The sequence below is a fragment of the Lactuca serriola genome, chromosome 9 (genome assembly GCF_051521515.1).
Source record: "Lactuca serriola cultivar US96UC23 chromosome 9, Lser_US96UC23_V15, whole genome shotgun sequence".
Lineage (NCBI taxonomy): Eukaryota > Viridiplantae > Streptophyta > Magnoliopsida > Asterales > Asteraceae > Lactuca > Lactuca serriola.
Window position 1 is genome coordinate 53210524 of NC_136416.1, and position 15076 is coordinate 53225599.

At 34.0% G+C, this 15076-nt stretch overlaps 3 protein-coding genes across 5 annotated transcripts; all 3 read left to right on the forward strand.

Annotated features, from left to right (window-relative positions):
* The first annotated feature begins 947 nt into the window (after positions 1-947).
* LOC145075696 (uncharacterized) lies at positions 948-1883 on the forward strand. The gene is made up of 4 exons (XM_079021841.1): positions 948-1340; positions 1426-1461; positions 1544-1668; positions 1844-1883. Exons 1-4 carry the CDS (start codon positions 948-950, stop codon positions 1881-1883), a joined length of 594 nt encoding a protein of 197 aa, XP_078877967.1.
* Positions 1884-4558: 2675 nt separating this feature from the next.
* On the forward strand, positions 4559-10106 carry LOC145077067 (auxin response factor 5-like). Of its 3 annotated transcripts, none has more exons than XM_079022846.1 (12): positions 4559-4871; positions 5278-5444; positions 6178-6290; positions 6672-6770; positions 6875-6931; positions 7404-7556; positions 7629-7713; positions 7807-7897; positions 8011-8175; positions 8270-9305; positions 9380-9570; positions 9681-10106. In XM_079022846.1, exons 2-12 carry the CDS (start codon positions 5363-5365, stop codon positions 9805-9807), a joined length of 2199 nt encoding a protein of 732 aa, XP_078878972.1. In that variant the 5' UTR covers positions 4559-4871; positions 5278-5362; the 3' UTR covers positions 9808-10106. The 3 variants fall into 3 exon arrangements, with proteins under 3 accessions (XP_078878972.1, XP_078878971.1, XP_078878973.1); XM_079022845.1 differs by having other exon boundaries at positions 4559-4827; XM_079022847.1 differs by lacking the exons at positions 4559-4871; positions 5278-5444 and having other exon boundaries at positions 6879-6931.
* Positions 10107-11069: 963 nt separating this feature from the next.
* LOC145074421 (peptidyl-tRNA hydrolase, mitochondrial-like) lies at positions 11070-13249 on the forward strand. Its single transcript, XM_079020801.1, has 8 exons — positions 11070-11479; positions 11865-11949; positions 12080-12147; positions 12226-12276; positions 12354-12427; positions 12557-12615; positions 12700-12776; positions 12921-13249. The coding sequence occupies exons 1-8, from the start codon at positions 11147-11149 to the stop codon at positions 13032-13034; spliced, it is 861 nt and encodes a 286-aa protein (XP_078876927.1). The 5' UTR covers positions 11070-11146; the 3' UTR covers positions 13035-13249.
* The last annotated feature ends 1827 nt before the right edge of the window (positions 13250-15076 follow it).

The following is a 15076-nucleotide window of genomic DNA, read 5'->3' on the forward strand; positions in this document are numbered from 1 at the left end:
GTTGAATGCTAGAATTAAGGAAAGTAATTAATAAATTCAATTTAGAATAAAAATGAAAATTTTAAAATATTAAATTCATGTAAATTAATTTACATTTTGTTAAACTAAACATCAATATTAATTAATTTACATCAATAGTATAAACATATAGTATAAACATGCAATATAAATACAAAGTATAAGCATACACTTTTTTATTTAAAATGGTAATTTTTTATTACGTCATATATATATGTATATATATATATATATATATATATACATACATATAGAGAGAGAGAGAGAAGGAGCTAGGTTCAAATGTTTCTAGCAACTATTGTGTGCATGAATGCACCAATAGGAAATTAGGAAAAAATAAATCATTAAATAAATCATTTAAGGGTATTATAGTAATCTTTGCATAGTTAATTATGGTAGATCAACAACAATTCCTTATATCACGCAAGAAGCAAAGATAAATATTAGCCCTAAATCGATTTCACCGCTTCCCACCACCCCTGTAGATCGATTAAAAACAACATCAAAGAGGACACCTTCAAAGGACGGTAATACCATTTTTTTCTTCTTCTCTCTTCCACAATTGTCTCTTCCAGATCGAATCTCCCCCTGCAATCTAGGGTTCCGTTTCTGCTTCTTCTTCTACGTGTGTGGTCTCAATGATTTTTATCTGTTCAATCTTCAACAACAACAATAACAACAAGATCAGTAGTCATACCAATCACCAACAAAGAATCAAGATTCTTGTTTTGAATCCAGGCTTCATAAACCGATATCGAAGCATTCTCCCTGGGTCCTCCCTCTGTGCGAACCAGTTCCCGTCGTGGCTGCCAACAACATCTCTTTCATTCTTCTTCTGGATCAACTCTTTATAAGGCATCTTTATGCTTACTTCGTGTAGATCGTTGCTTAAGAAATATGTGTGTTTCGATTCCTGTGCTCTATCAGGAATGTATGGAAGTGTTGGTCAACTTGGTGTTAGAAATGCCATTCTTATAATCGTTCAGTTATGTTTTGCTGGGATTTTTGTGATCTGTTTGGATGAACTTCTTCAAAAAGGATACGGTTTAGGGTCTGGGATTTCATTGTTCATAACTACCAATATCTGTGAAAGCATTATCTGGAAAGCATTCAGCCCTACAACAATTAACAGTGGACATGGTGCTGAATTTGAAGGAGCAATGATTGCATTGTTTCATCTTCTAATCACTAGATTTGATAAAGTTCGAGCATTAGGTGAAGCTTTTTATAGGCAAAATCTGCCTAATGTGACTAATCTGCTTGCTACTGTGTTGATTTTCTTGATTGTTATATACTTTCAAGGGTTCCGTGTTGTTTTGCCTGTGAGATCTTAAAATGCTCGTGGGCAACAAGGGTCTTACCCCCATTAAGTTGTTTTACACTTCCAACATGCCTATTATTCTCCAGTCTGCACTTGTTTCTAACCTTTATTTCATCTCTCAGGTATTAAACTTTTATCTGCTCTTTATTTCTTTACTTGTTGAATTGAATAATTACTTATATTGTTGTTTTTGTTCCTTTTCAGTTGTTGCACAGAAAGTACAGTGGGAATTTCTTGGTTAATATGTTGGGAAAACGGAAGGAGTCTGAATACTCTGGTCAATCCGTTCCAGTTGGTGGTCTTGCTTATTATGTTACTGCACCTTCAAGGTAATGACTAACTCCCTTCCATATTTCCATTCCATTCACATTCCTTGATTTGTGATGATTTATTGTTTGTTTGCATGTGAATATCATCATCAGCTTGGCTGATATGGCAGCAAATCCCTTCCATGCTCTTTTTTTTTTTTTTTTAATATTTTAGTTAATTGAGTAATACTTAAAGGTTTGCAAACTTTAGCTTTAAATGGTTTCAAACTTTATAATTTTTGATTTTCACCAACAGTAATATAACTTGTTTGCTTTACCAAATGAATGTTAACCTGTAAATTCTTTCAAAATGAGGGCAATATTCTTTTAGAATAAAGAGGGCTTTAGTTTGAAGAAGGCTACTATTCTTTCAGAATGAAGAAGGGAAATATTCTTCACATGTAATTCTGCAAATTGATCAGATCTAGACAACCAAAAAAGGCGGGGAAGCTTTAATTTTATTCTTTTACAATGATTGTTCTCTAAGAATGAACTCGAATTTTATTCTTTATTTTTTTTCATATCAGAATGCAAACACATGTTCATTCTATGAGAATATAAATATTACATAAAACATGTGTTGCTAGTAATTATGACAGAATACATTTATACATGTTTTAGAATGTTTATGCATATAGAACAAAAGACTATGATTTAAGTGCATTCTGTAATGTATTCTGTTAGAATTTATTTATATAAATGCATTTTGTTAGAATGTCTTTGAGAATGTTTGTTAACAACAAGTATATTTGTTTAACTGGTAATACTAACGAGTAATGTATCTTATTATTTCAGAATTGCATGGAGAAGGAATTCAATATTGATCATACAAGAGAAATATTTGGAATCGAGTTCAACAAGAAGTATATATGTGAAGATCAAGTTGATTATATGGACCATTGAAGAGGATCAAGTGTATTTGTTCAATAATTGTATATTCAAGAATGCTATTTTTTTAAGAATTTTATTCATTTTTTATGATATTCTGTTAGAATATGTATAATTTCGGATGTATATTAAGAATAAAATCATAGACCAAAGTTGGATGTATATGAATAATATCTTATTTTTAAATCAGGTCAATTACCAAATATAACTGCATTGAAAATGTATTATACAAGAATAAAACCGAGAATATATTTACTAGTTTATGGTTGACATTCTGTCATTCTGATAGAATAACATCGGATTTTTAAATTTGGATTAATTTAAAATATTCATATTCTTAAAAATAAAGGAATAAATTATCCTTTAAATTATGGAAATTTCATTTTTTAATATAGGTAAATTGACCAAAATACCCTTATGTTGAAAAGTGTGTGATTATATGGTGCATGTTACCCTATTGTAATATCATAGACTCTCAGATCATGACATTTGATTCTATTTCATCCGGTGGTCCAGATCTGTGCATTTTGACACACAATAGTTAGTAGAAACAAAATAACCTAAGCCTATATATATATATATATATATATATATATATATATATATATATATATATATATATATATATATATAATAAAATTTAATCGTTATGATGTAAAATAATTATAAATTTAATTATTAATATATGTGAAGTGGCTTTGTTAACACAAGTTGTCATTCAAAAATAAATTGAAAGCCATATTAAATAATGAAATGTCTTATTGACTTCTAGACTTCTAGTAAACGACATATGTTTTATTTGTCTAATATCTAGGGGGTGTTTGGCTTAGTTTTTCAAAGCCAAAAGTTCTTTTAAAAGAAAAAAAAAGCAAAAGATGTTTGCCAAAGTAGTTTTAGAAGCTACTTTTGAAGTTTTTACATAAGAAAAATAAATTTATAGGAAAAGTCAGGAAATCCTGACTTTTTGTAACTTTTCCAAAAAGAATTTTTGGGGTTTGAAAAGCTAAACCAAACACCCCCTAGTTTACTAGTTCAATTAATTTACGAAGTTTACATAAATCATTTTATTACTTCTAGTTTACTAGTTCAATTAAGTTATACGACTGCGCGTTGTTTTCTGTTACCACCACCATCTTCATTTAACGGCGTTTTCTTTCTTTTTTTTTTAAAACGTCAATACACGTACCTACCGACCTAAACAAGGGAAGGTTCAAAGTCTTCCATGTTAGCTTGCTAATCTGGATCACCTCTATCCACCGTTGGATCTTGCAAAATGGGTATATGCAATATGCTGGCGGCCCCACCGTTTGGTATGCTGCACACGGCCCAAAGGCAGGCGAATTTCCACCAGTTCTAACATTTTAATAAGTTGATATTTGACATGAGTTAGTTAACAAACAACTTCTTTTTTTCATCGTCTACATTTAAATTTTAAACCTAAACTATACGTCTTTTATTTTGTCTGATAAAAGGTTAAAGTATGATGTGATACTATTCACTATTCAGACTGTTTGACTGTATGTTTGACAGACAAAACTAGCTCATAAAACTGCTAATTCTATATAATCATTCTCATAAAACATTTGTAAGGTATTTAAAGGCAAAATAATTTAAAACATAAAAACGAAAAGGTAAAAGCTATGTGAGGACTTTTTGGTTCAAATAAAAGTTCTAAGTTTGTTTTCCAATTTTTTTAATTTGATTTTTTTTAAATACTAGTAAAAGATAAAACTAAAAGTCTACAAACTGGTCGATTAACACGTAAAGTAATCTATAACAGGATATCATATTCTTATTTTTATTCTTATTCTTATATTAAATAAAAAATAGACTGATCATATAACTCAAGAAAATCAACTGTATTTTTTTTATCATATTTTGATAAGAACTGCAGTCTATTATCATTTTTATCTTCGGCCAACCCTATTATTTTATATTAGTTAAACGAAAGTACAATATTCGGTGCTAAATATATTTTAAAATACATTATCTCGACCTTCAATGTATGACTTCGTTTTCGTGTATCCATACTCAACCTCTGCAAATGCTTTCATCTGCTGATTAAAATATAAGGAATCTCTTTTAAATCACACTTTGAAGCTGCAAATGCCATCGCCCACAAAGCTGAAAACTGCGTATGAGAGCAGATTGAAAGTCTATTCCCCCAATTTCTATATTTGTAATGCACAAAGAAAGAGTTGACGAGAAATTGAAAGAGAGAGAAAGTTTTGTTTGTACGTGGAGTGAGAGAAAGAATGAAATCAGTAGTATTATGACCACTTTCACAGAAAGGTGATTTGTTTTTCATGGAGGACCCTATATGAAGATGTATTATGGTATTTGGTATATACATATATTTATTTATTTTTATAAAAGGTAGCACTCAATAAACAGAGCACTCTTATGCTTTGATAGGCGTGCTTTGACACAGAAAACAGCCTTCTTTTTCTTCGTTTTTCCTTTATGCCATTGTTGGTTTTGATTAACGAAGGTAGCCCCACATAGATTTTGCAGGTTTTGTTCTTTGGTTTTGGATTTTTAGGGCATGTCCTCTTTTTCTATTCGATTGTTCTTTATATTCTCCTCTGTGTACTGAGTTTGCCCCCTAATTCGACACTCAATTATCGAAATTTTTTGTTTTCTTTCGTTTGTCTCTATCAAATGAGTGGTTTTTTGCAAATGGGTTTGTTCAAGAAGTTAGAATCTAATGTGGGGTTCTTTGTTTTTTGGGTGAAAATTTAGTTGGGTTTTGGTCGATTATGCCCTTGTGGAGGAGTCAATGAGATCTTTATTAGATGATTATTGAAGGGTCCTTTCAGATTGTAATATGAGTATCATTGAAGAGAAGACCGGGGCTTACAGTTTACTTGAGGATATGAAATTGTTGAAGGAAATGCAGGATCATTGTGGTTCGTTTCTTTTAACTTTTTAGCAAAATCTTTGAGTTTTTTTTAAAGTAAATTATGCTCAAATTGTTAATGTTGGAATAACATTTTTAGGTGTTCAAGAACACTCGCTTTGCTCCTTTCTTTTGCTTCCATAATTACACTTAACACTATTTGTTGCACAAAAATATAGTATTTGATGTAAATAGTAATTCATTTCGAACCCATTACACCTTTTTTTACACCAAAAAATTCATATATTGAATATCTTTTGACAAATTTTTATCACACTAACTTTAAGAATTATATTATTAAACTTAATATATATGATTAATTAATATCAATATTCCAAGTTCCAAAGTACATTCTTCTATTTAATACCATAAAACTTACTATAAGTAACATATACTAGATTTAAAATCTAACTATACAATTAAAGTAACTAAAAGTACAAAAGCTCAAACTTGAAGAACCAAAGTGTTAACGAAAGTTAACGCCAAAATTATACCCTACACCATTTTGGTGTAAAAATGATGAGACTTGAGATGACCTAACTACTTTTTTTAGTTATAATGTGGTCAAATTTTACACTTTTATCTTGTATCAAAAGACAAAAACCCTATAATATAAAGGGTTCCACAAAGATTTGATGTTTTGGTCAATTCTGATAGTTGTTAGGTTTTTTGTTTTGGGTCTACGTGATGACATTAATTAGTGGGGGAGAGAGAAATGGAGAGTTAATATTTTTGTTCTGTAGGGAAAAAGAAGTCAATAAATTCAGAGCTATGGCATGCATGTGCTGGGCCATTGGTAAATTTACCCCAACTTGGAAGCCTTGTTTATTATTTCCCACAAGGACACATTGAACAGGTTTGGTTTTGTTTTCGTTTTTCATCACTTTACTTAATTTGCTTGAAATTGTATTTATTATTATTTACCAAATCATGGTTATTTAAGAATGTAGGTTATTTTTAATTTTTTACCCATAAATATTAGATAATCTTAGGAAAAGTAGGTTACCATTTGCTAGAAACTAAAGTCACAATCATTCATCAACATTGTAACTGGACATGTTATAAATGAGTTTCATTATAGGTCAATTCTTCTATTTCAAGATATTTCATATATGATGCTCATGTTTATAACAACTATTTGCATTAATTCCTCATTGGTCGAAGCGGGACCCACAAAATGAAAGACATGTCACATGTTACTTTGTCTACTAACTAATGCTCAAATTTGGCTTATTAGGTGGCAGCCACGACGAATAGAACTGCAACAACACAAGTTCCAAACTACCCGAATCTTCCTTCACAGTTGTTATGCCAAGTTCAAAACACAACCCTACATGTATGATGTGTTTCATCTAAATTTATTAAAAAAAAAAAAGTGTTTGTTTCCTTTTCTTTTTTTGTCCATTTTCTTGGCTCTTAGTTTTCTTTTTATTTGAATAGACAGACAAAGATACCGATGAGATCTATGCACAAATCAGCCTTCAACCTTTAAACTCGGTAAGTTTTTTGTAATTTGGGATAAATGTAATGGATAGCAATGTACTTTTACTTATTTGTGTAGTATCGCATCCTACTTTCGTTTCTTTCTATTACACTATTGTACTTTCGATCTTTTTCTTATTAAGACATTGCACTTTGAAAAATCTACCTAATTATAGCATTATACTTTCATTTATTTCATTATTTGTGTATTATAGCATCCTACATGCATTTCGTTCTTCTATAGCATTTTACTTTTAATAATTTTCTTATAAAGGCGTTGTACTTTGAAAAGTCAACCTAATTATAGCATTGTACTTTCAGTTCTCTCTTATTAGAACATTATAATTTTAAGAACCTATCCAATGGTATACTATAACAAATAAATTAATGAAAGGACATTGCTCTTTCTTGCATTAAACCATTGTAATTTTGCAAAACCAAAATCTTGTGATTGATCAAAGGCTTGATTGATACATTTACAATTCAGGAAAAAGATGTTTTTCCCATACCAGATATTGGAATGAAGCCAAGCAAACATCCAAGTGAGTTCTTCTGCAAGACTTTGACTCCTAGTGATACAAGCACACATGGCGGATTCTCTGTGCCTCGTAGAGCAGCAGAAAAGCTCTTCCCACAATTGGTGAGATTTTATTTAGTTCTTGACACAAAATCATAGTTACAATTCTTGATTGAATCATATTTGATTTTGCAGGATTTTTCAATGCAACCTCCAACTCAAGAACTTGTTGTTCGAGATTTGCATGATAATACATGGACATTCCGTCATATATATCGAGGTGAGACTTGTAAACAAACCCTAATTTTAATTCAGAAACGATATGCGATATTAGTTACCAAAAAAATTTAGCATGTTTTCTTCTTTTACATAGGGCAACCAAAGCGACACCTTTTGACTACGGGTTGGAGTATGTTTGTCGGTGCAAAACGGCTGAAAGCAGGCGACGCTGTTCTATTTGTCAGGTGAGAGTCGATTGATGCTTCAATGGCCATTTAAACACCCCTAAAACAAAACACGAACTTTCTAGGGCTTTTTGCCGACATTGTAATGTATCCTTTACATGTAATTTTGATAGGGATGAAAGATCGCAATTATTATTGGGTGTGAGGCGCGCAAATCGTCAACAAACAGCTTCATCATCATCGGTTTTATCAGCTGATAGCATGCATATAGGAGTTCTTGCTGCTGCAGCTCATGCCGCTGCTAATCGAAGCCCATTTACAGTATTCTATAATCCAAGGTACGTCAATATGTATAACTATTAAACACAAAAGGGTAATTCCGTAATTGTATCTCCGACCCTAAGCATTTCTGTATTTCCATTGTTATTTCAGGGCGTGTCCGTCGGAATTTGTCATTCCATTGGCGAAATTCCGGAAGTCGGTGTACGGAATCCAACTTTCCATAGGTATGAGGTGCGGAATGATGTTTGAAACCGAGGAATCCGGAAAAAGAAGGTATATGGGTACAATTACGGGCATAAGTGATGTTGACCCGTTAAGGTGGCCCGGGTCAAAGTGGCACAATCTTCAGGTGGAGTGGGATGAGCCTGGGTGTGGTGATAAGCGGGCCCGAGTGAGCCCGTGGGAACTCGAAAGCCCTGAAAATCTTTTTATTTTCCCTTCGCTCACATCAACCCTTAAACGCCCATTCGGTTTGGGTTTCTATGAAGCCCAAACCGAATGGGACAATATGGTAGCCCATCCGTTTATACGGGCTAACGAACCTATATATGGAAACTTTATGAACCCCTCATTATCTAACCTATGGTCAGAACACCTCATAAAGACGTTAACAAAACCCCACAATGTTAACACGGGCTGCAGTTTGCCCGTAATCCAAGACGCGGGCAAACTACAGCCTGTTATTATTCCTCAAAATGTTGTAAACGAGCTTCCGGTTGTTAACCAGTTGTCGCCTCTCGACCCGCAGTTTGATCCGTCTCTTAGTGGGGTATTCCCGGGCCAAGAGAATAACACATCGAATAACGGTTTTTCTGACCTCGGGCAGGAAAAGTGGGACCCATGTGATGATGTTTATAATTGTCTTAATATTGAGGGCAGTAACACGGGCAATACGATTGTTGATCCGGTTTCGATTGCAGTGTTGGATGAGTTTTGCAATTTAAAAGATGATGATTTTGAAGATCCTTCAAGTTATATAGTCAACAACAAATTTAGCCCGAGCCAAGATGTTCAGTCACAGTTCACATCGTCTAGCCTCGTTGATTCTCGGGCATACTCCGGGCAAGAGCTGCCCGACCACTCGGGCGGGACCTCGCCTGGAAACGGAGAGTTTGACACGGGACTTATGCAGACGGGCTCATGGAAACAAGTGGGCCCGCCTCCACGTGTAAGAACTTACACAAAGGTCAGAATTTTCCGTTCCTATAGACTTCCTAAAACCCTAAATCATAAACCCTAAGTTTCTTGTGTTATCAGCAGATTCAGAAAGCGGGATCAGTGGGAAGATCGATTGATGTTTCGGGTTTCAAAAACTATGATGAATTACGTTCTGAAATCGAGAGGATGTTTGGGCTTGAGGGGCTGCTAAACGATGCAGTATATTCTGGTTGGAAGTTGGTGTATGTGGATTTTGAGAACGATGTTCTTCTAGTTGGAGATGATCCATGGGAGTAAGTTGATTTTAGCTGTATTTGAGCCTTGAGATACTGAATTTATGTGAAAAAAAGATGAAGGGTCATACAACCATTTTAGTCCTAATATGGATATGGTGTAAATGCAGGGAATTTGTGGGATGTGTGCGATGTATCAGGATTCTGTCGCCTTGTGAAGTTAGGAAGATGGGTGAAGAGGGAATGCAGCTTTTGAACAATAGCACGGCGGAATTGCAGGCTTTAATGGCGGTTTAACACCTGGGGTGCCCATTTGTATGTGTGAAAGAAAGCTTTCAAGCTTTGTAATATATGAGTGCCACTTTAGCTAGAACTGTATGTTGGTATCGAGGATTTTAAACCAGTAGTTATGGATAATAATAATAGGGAATTTAAAGGGTTTTGATGACGTGGCCCTTTTGACTTTGTTATTGTTTATAGGTTTGAGATTCATTGTCAATATACCTGACTCATCGTCATCCATAACCAAGATTGGTGCTTGGATGTGAGTTTGAAAAATGAAAATGATTATATAATGAGCAACTATAATTACATAATTTGTAGTGATAGAGCATGATGTGTATGTTAATTAAAGATTCAATATAATGTTGGGTGTTTGACAAGTTCTATGTATGGTGTATAAGTAATTTTATTTTTTCATGTAATAATCATTATCGATAACTCAAGTGTTGTTGGCGCAATGGCGCTATCATCATGCTAAATTATTCAAAATTAATCAACCCCTATGAAGTATCGGCTGAGGATTAAGGATAGTGGCAATTATTTCGATTGAGTACTTCTTAATGAATCAATTTGAGTTCTATTGGTTAAATGAGTTAGTTTGATGAAGTTCTATCACAAAATAACCATTTATTTCTATCACAGGATAACCATGACAGATGATGCTCCATCACAAAATAATCATCATTTGAACATTTATTTCCAAGTAATCATATATTTCACAAAAAAACGACTTCACAAATAATTATTTTTTGTGAAATTCTTTTATAAATGGTTTTCATTACAGAAAATTTAAAAATAATGCTTTGCGAGCATATTTCGTAGCAAACGACTTCACAATCTATTATTATGTTATTTTACTAAATATATAATTATTTATAGATAAATATTCAAATTGTGAAAGAATACTATTATTTAAATTTATTGCAATTTAATGTTTGGTGAGATTATAAAACAGTTATCATAGCTTATAAATTATAATTATAAACTATAAACTGTTTGAAATAACTTGATAAGGTAGTTTATAAATTATAAATAAAAAGTAATTACTGATTTGAAAATGGAAGTTCTTATATGTTTTGAACTCTTTATATTTCGAACTCAAATTCAATAAACTTGATTAAAATGGGCTCAGGTAGCCCGATTAAAAGTTAACTCTAATTGGTTTGGACTTTGGACTTTGGAGTCTTATTTAAAGTCGTATCCGTTTTTGTCAATAGAAAATTTACGGGTCAACCCAACTGTATTCCGCCCGTTTCCTTCCTGGACGAAACTATATCCCCTACCCTTCCACCCAGCTTCTCGGCCTCAATATGAACAGCAGCAAAGCGTCAGCAAGTGCTGCGAGGCGACCACCATGAATACTGCGACTGGAATACTATCATCTTCGTCATCTACCTTTTTCAACTACAATCGATGTCACCGATTTGTCATCTCATCCCTTACTTCACCTTATAAAACCCACATTCGATCTTCTTGGAAAAGGAGGGTCTGGAGGAGCATGCCCATGAATTCATCACCACCTTCGTCTTCGTCTCTTTATAGCGGTGCATCCGCCACCAAAATTGAGCCTGCTGCATTATCGTCGGTTGCCGCAGGACTACAGACGTTTAAGCCGTCAAAGCAACAACCGTGGCTGATTGTAGGTCTTGGAAACCCTGGAAAGTTGTATAACCGCACAAGGCACAATGTTCGTACTCTCGCTCTATTTAGTTACTTTTATTATTAGTATATGAAGATTGTTTGCATTGAGGAATTGAGATCAAATTCAGTTCCTCTGGAGTAGGGCAGATTTGGGCGAAATAATGATAAGGTAGGATTGAGAGAGATGATAAGAACTGATTTTGTAAATCTTGAATAATAGCGAATAGTGAAAAGGGCATTAGGTTTTCACAATTTTGTGATTACATATATGAACAAAAAGTTCATAAACCATAATCATTTCAATTACATCATATTTGTCCAATCTTATCAAATTATTCAACTCTAATCATCAACAACCCTCCTCTTGTTCCAAATTAGCTATTCATTATGATTATTTTGATATAAATTTGATGAAAGTTATGTAATTGCAGGTGGGTTTTGAGATGGTAGATGCAATAGCAGAGGCTGAAGGTATCTCCATGAGCAATGTTTCCTTCAAAGCTTTCTTTGGGAAAGGTTTGTGGTCCTTTAACTTATTATTATTCTCAAAGAATGCATCATCTAAAGCCCTGTTTCTTTGTTTATTATGTTGATCCATGTTCATTTACTGATTTAAAAAATGGATTTGGTTTCTCTTTCTCTTTAGGGTGCATTGGAAATACTCCATTGATGCTTGCCAAGCCACAAACTTTCATGAATGTTAGCGGGGAGTCTGTAAGTATGCTAATCTGATGCTATCAATGGTCCTTTTTGTTTTCTACAATCAATTAACTTTTTGATCCTTTTTCAAAGGTTGGAGCAATTGTTTCTTTCTATAAGATTCCACCAAAGCAAGTACTTGTGGTAAACTGTCTAATTTGTCTTTTCTTTTTTATCAACACCTTTCTAAATGCTTTGAACTAATAATGCTTCACTTTCAGATTTATGATGACTTGGATTTGCCTTTTGGAAAGTTGCGTCTATTACCAAAAGGTGGACACGGGGGACACAACGGGTAACTGCCATGTCACAAATTGGGACTCTTTTATTATATGATTTTCCTAGTTATTTTTTTCATCTTTTTAGCATATACGAGTTGTAAATAATTGTGATGATGGTGAATTCGTGATGATATTTATATTAGGATGAAGAGTATAATCAATCACCTTAAAGGCAACCGTGAGTTTCCCCGTTTAAGAATAGGTTTGTTGACCATCTTTTGACCGGTTTCTACAAAAAAGAAAATTATAATTCTAATATGGTATTGACTTGGTCAACGGTCTATAGGTATTGGGAGGCCTCCAGGCAAGATGGAAGCTGCAGCTTATGTTCTTAAACGATTTAACAAACAAGAAAGTGAGGAGGTACATAACATAAAACAACTTTTCTAGGTTAATTTCAAAGCATTCACATAATTCCTAGACACAAGATTTTGAGAGAGAAAAAGTTGCAAATTTTTGTCCCATTGACACCAGTCTGAGTCACAACCCTACCTTTGTGTTTTGCAGTTGGATTTCACCTTTCAAACTGGCATCGAAGCAATTCGAATTCTTTTGCTCCAAGGTTTCGACAAGAGTGCTACATTTGTGAATTCTCCAAAACCCTTGAAACATCTTCAATGAAGCAATTGTTTCTCCAATCATTGGTGACTTATTTTTGACATGCATAGGTACAAACAGGATTGCTTAAACAACCGTAGACTAGCCATTTGAGCATTCTTTGATTAAATTTATACAACTAGCCATTTGAGCATTCTTTGATTAAATTTATACAAAAATGTTGTAATTGATATGATATAACTCATGTCCACATGAGGCCAAAAAATATTTTGGATTAAGCTTGGTGTGGAGTCCACATTTGTATATGCTAATTTGAGATGGGGTTCTGGGTCAAGGACAGTGCCCCAAGCCTCAAGACCCAAATGGTATCAATTGTAATGTGCAACTATGTTGGATGTTGCATATCGATATGCCTTTTCCTTGTGTTGATACCCTTGTGGCACCAAAACTACTTCCAACTACCATTTAATGTCATTTGATGTCTTTCCATTTTGGAGCAAAACCATGTTATAATTATAGAGATATAAGTGTGTACAAGGATGTTATTTTTCGTTTTCCAGAGTTATAGTTAAATCAAGAGATGTTATCTTGTTAACGTCACTAGCCACATGCGAATTGCATGCCAAAGATGTGCAACACGTGTCTAGAAGAACAACTTAGTGAGTGGGTGAAACTCTATTAATTAATGATGAAGTTGTCTGAAATAGAGCCTCGTGGGTGATTGAATGATCATCAAATCAATAGATGTCATCACGTTTAGAGGAGAACCAATAGTCAGTTTCAAGTCTGACTTGTAGCATATGGTGTACAATAATTGAATCTTGAACGATCGGTAAGGGGGCGCAAAGTTGTCATGCGGTTTGGAAATGGGCTAGGGCGGTACCGGCTGTCGGTTACATCAACCCAATCATTTCCTGTTTCATGATTCTCATAACGTAGAAATTGACAGTTCTAGTGACGACCTGGTTCTCGAAAGAAACGAAGAAGAAGCCAATGAGGAGTTGTAACCCGTTGTTGAGAAAAAATGCAACTATACAAACTCCCATAAATCCGAGAAATGGGTGGAATGCGAAGAGTTGGCTTTGGTCTGGGCACATGTCAATGTTTCTCAAGATAAACTCAAAATGGATTTTGGGATCGGGTTTTAGAACATTTTATTGTTCAAATTGGAGGTTTGGATCGGTCACCGAACCAAGTAAACTCAAAATAGAAAGATCTGCAAAAGAAATCTAATGCTTTCAACTGTATCAAAATGGAAAGACCCGCAAAAAAAAATATAACACTTTCAACGGTTCAAAACAACACAAAAATCAACAAGAAATGACGTAGAACGTGATTTTGGGGTCCTTAAAGGACGTTGTGACATATTAAAAATGTCGGCACGAGCTATGACTGTGAAGAAAACAAAAAAAAAATATAATGTACAATTGTATTATATTGCACAATATGATATTGAAAGATGAGGGTGTTGCGATATCTCTTGTGCATTAGCCCGACCCCCCAACAACGAAGTCGATGACCCAAAAATACTACATGAATTGCGCAATGTTGAAATCCACCATCAGCTTTGATCTGATCTTATTGATCACATTGAATGTATCTACATTTCAACTCTAGATAGTTAGACGAGTCGGTATGGGCCTCGACGAGAAGCGACGAGACCCACGTGGCATTCCGCGACGTCGTCATAACGCGGTGAACACCCCCCCCCCCCCCTAGCTGTTGCTTCTCGTCGCCCGGATCTCGTTGCTTTGGAAACGAGTTGTAACGCCAAAAAAAATATACATTGCACATATTTTACCGTTATTAAACGGTCAATTTAAAAAAAAATTTACTTTTTTACCATTTATATATATATACATACACTTTATTTCAATTTTTATATACCTTTCTCTCATTCTCTCTATATCTTTATACATATTTTCTCTCATTCTCTCTATATCTATATCTTTAATTCAAAAAATGGAGCAAAACCCAAACACCCCCCCTCCATCATCAAACCCAAACACAACCTCGCCTCTCGGATTTGCGGGGTATGAAAATTATTTTAACCTTTTGTCGTCTCAAGGTTCACCACAAATACCATACCAAGGTGCCGCTTTCAA

Excerpts from the sequence above, each read along its gene's own strand:
- LOC145075696 (XM_079021841.1), top strand. The coding sequence starts at position 948 with ATGTATGGAAGTGTTGGTCAACTTGGTGTTAGAAATGCCATTCTTATA. Across the intron at positions 1,341-1,425 it reads GGTTCCGTGTTGTTTTGCCT|TCTGCACTTGTTTCTAACCT; the intron begins GTGAGATCTTAA and ends ATTATTCTCCAG. Across the intron at positions 1,462-1,543 it reads ACCTTTATTTCATCTCTCAG|TTGTTGCACAGAAAGTACAG; the intron begins GTATTAAACTTT and ends GTTCCTTTTCAG.
- LOC145077067 (XM_079022846.1), top strand. The coding sequence starts at position 5,363 with ATGAGTATCATTGAAGAGAAGACCGGGGCTTACAGTTTACTTGAGGAT. Across the intron at positions 8,176-8,269 it reads ACAGTATTCTATAATCCAAG|GGCGTGTCCGTCGGAATTTG; the intron begins GTACGTCAATAT and ends TTGTTATTTCAG. Across the intron at positions 9,571-9,680 it reads GTTGGAGATGATCCATGGGA|GGAATTTGTGGGATGTGTGC; the intron begins GTAAGTTGATTT and ends GTGTAAATGCAG.
- LOC145074421 (XM_079020801.1), top strand. The coding sequence starts at position 11,147 with ATGAATACTGCGACTGGAATACTATCATCTTCGTCATCTACCTTTTTC. Across the intron at positions 11,480-11,864 it reads ATAACCGCACAAGGCACAAT|GTGGGTTTTGAGATGGTAGA; the intron begins GTTCGTACTCTC and ends ATGTAATTGCAG. Across the intron at positions 12,777-12,920 it reads ACAAACAAGAAAGTGAGGAG|TTGGATTTCACCTTTCAAAC; the intron begins GTACATAACATA and ends TGTGTTTTGCAG.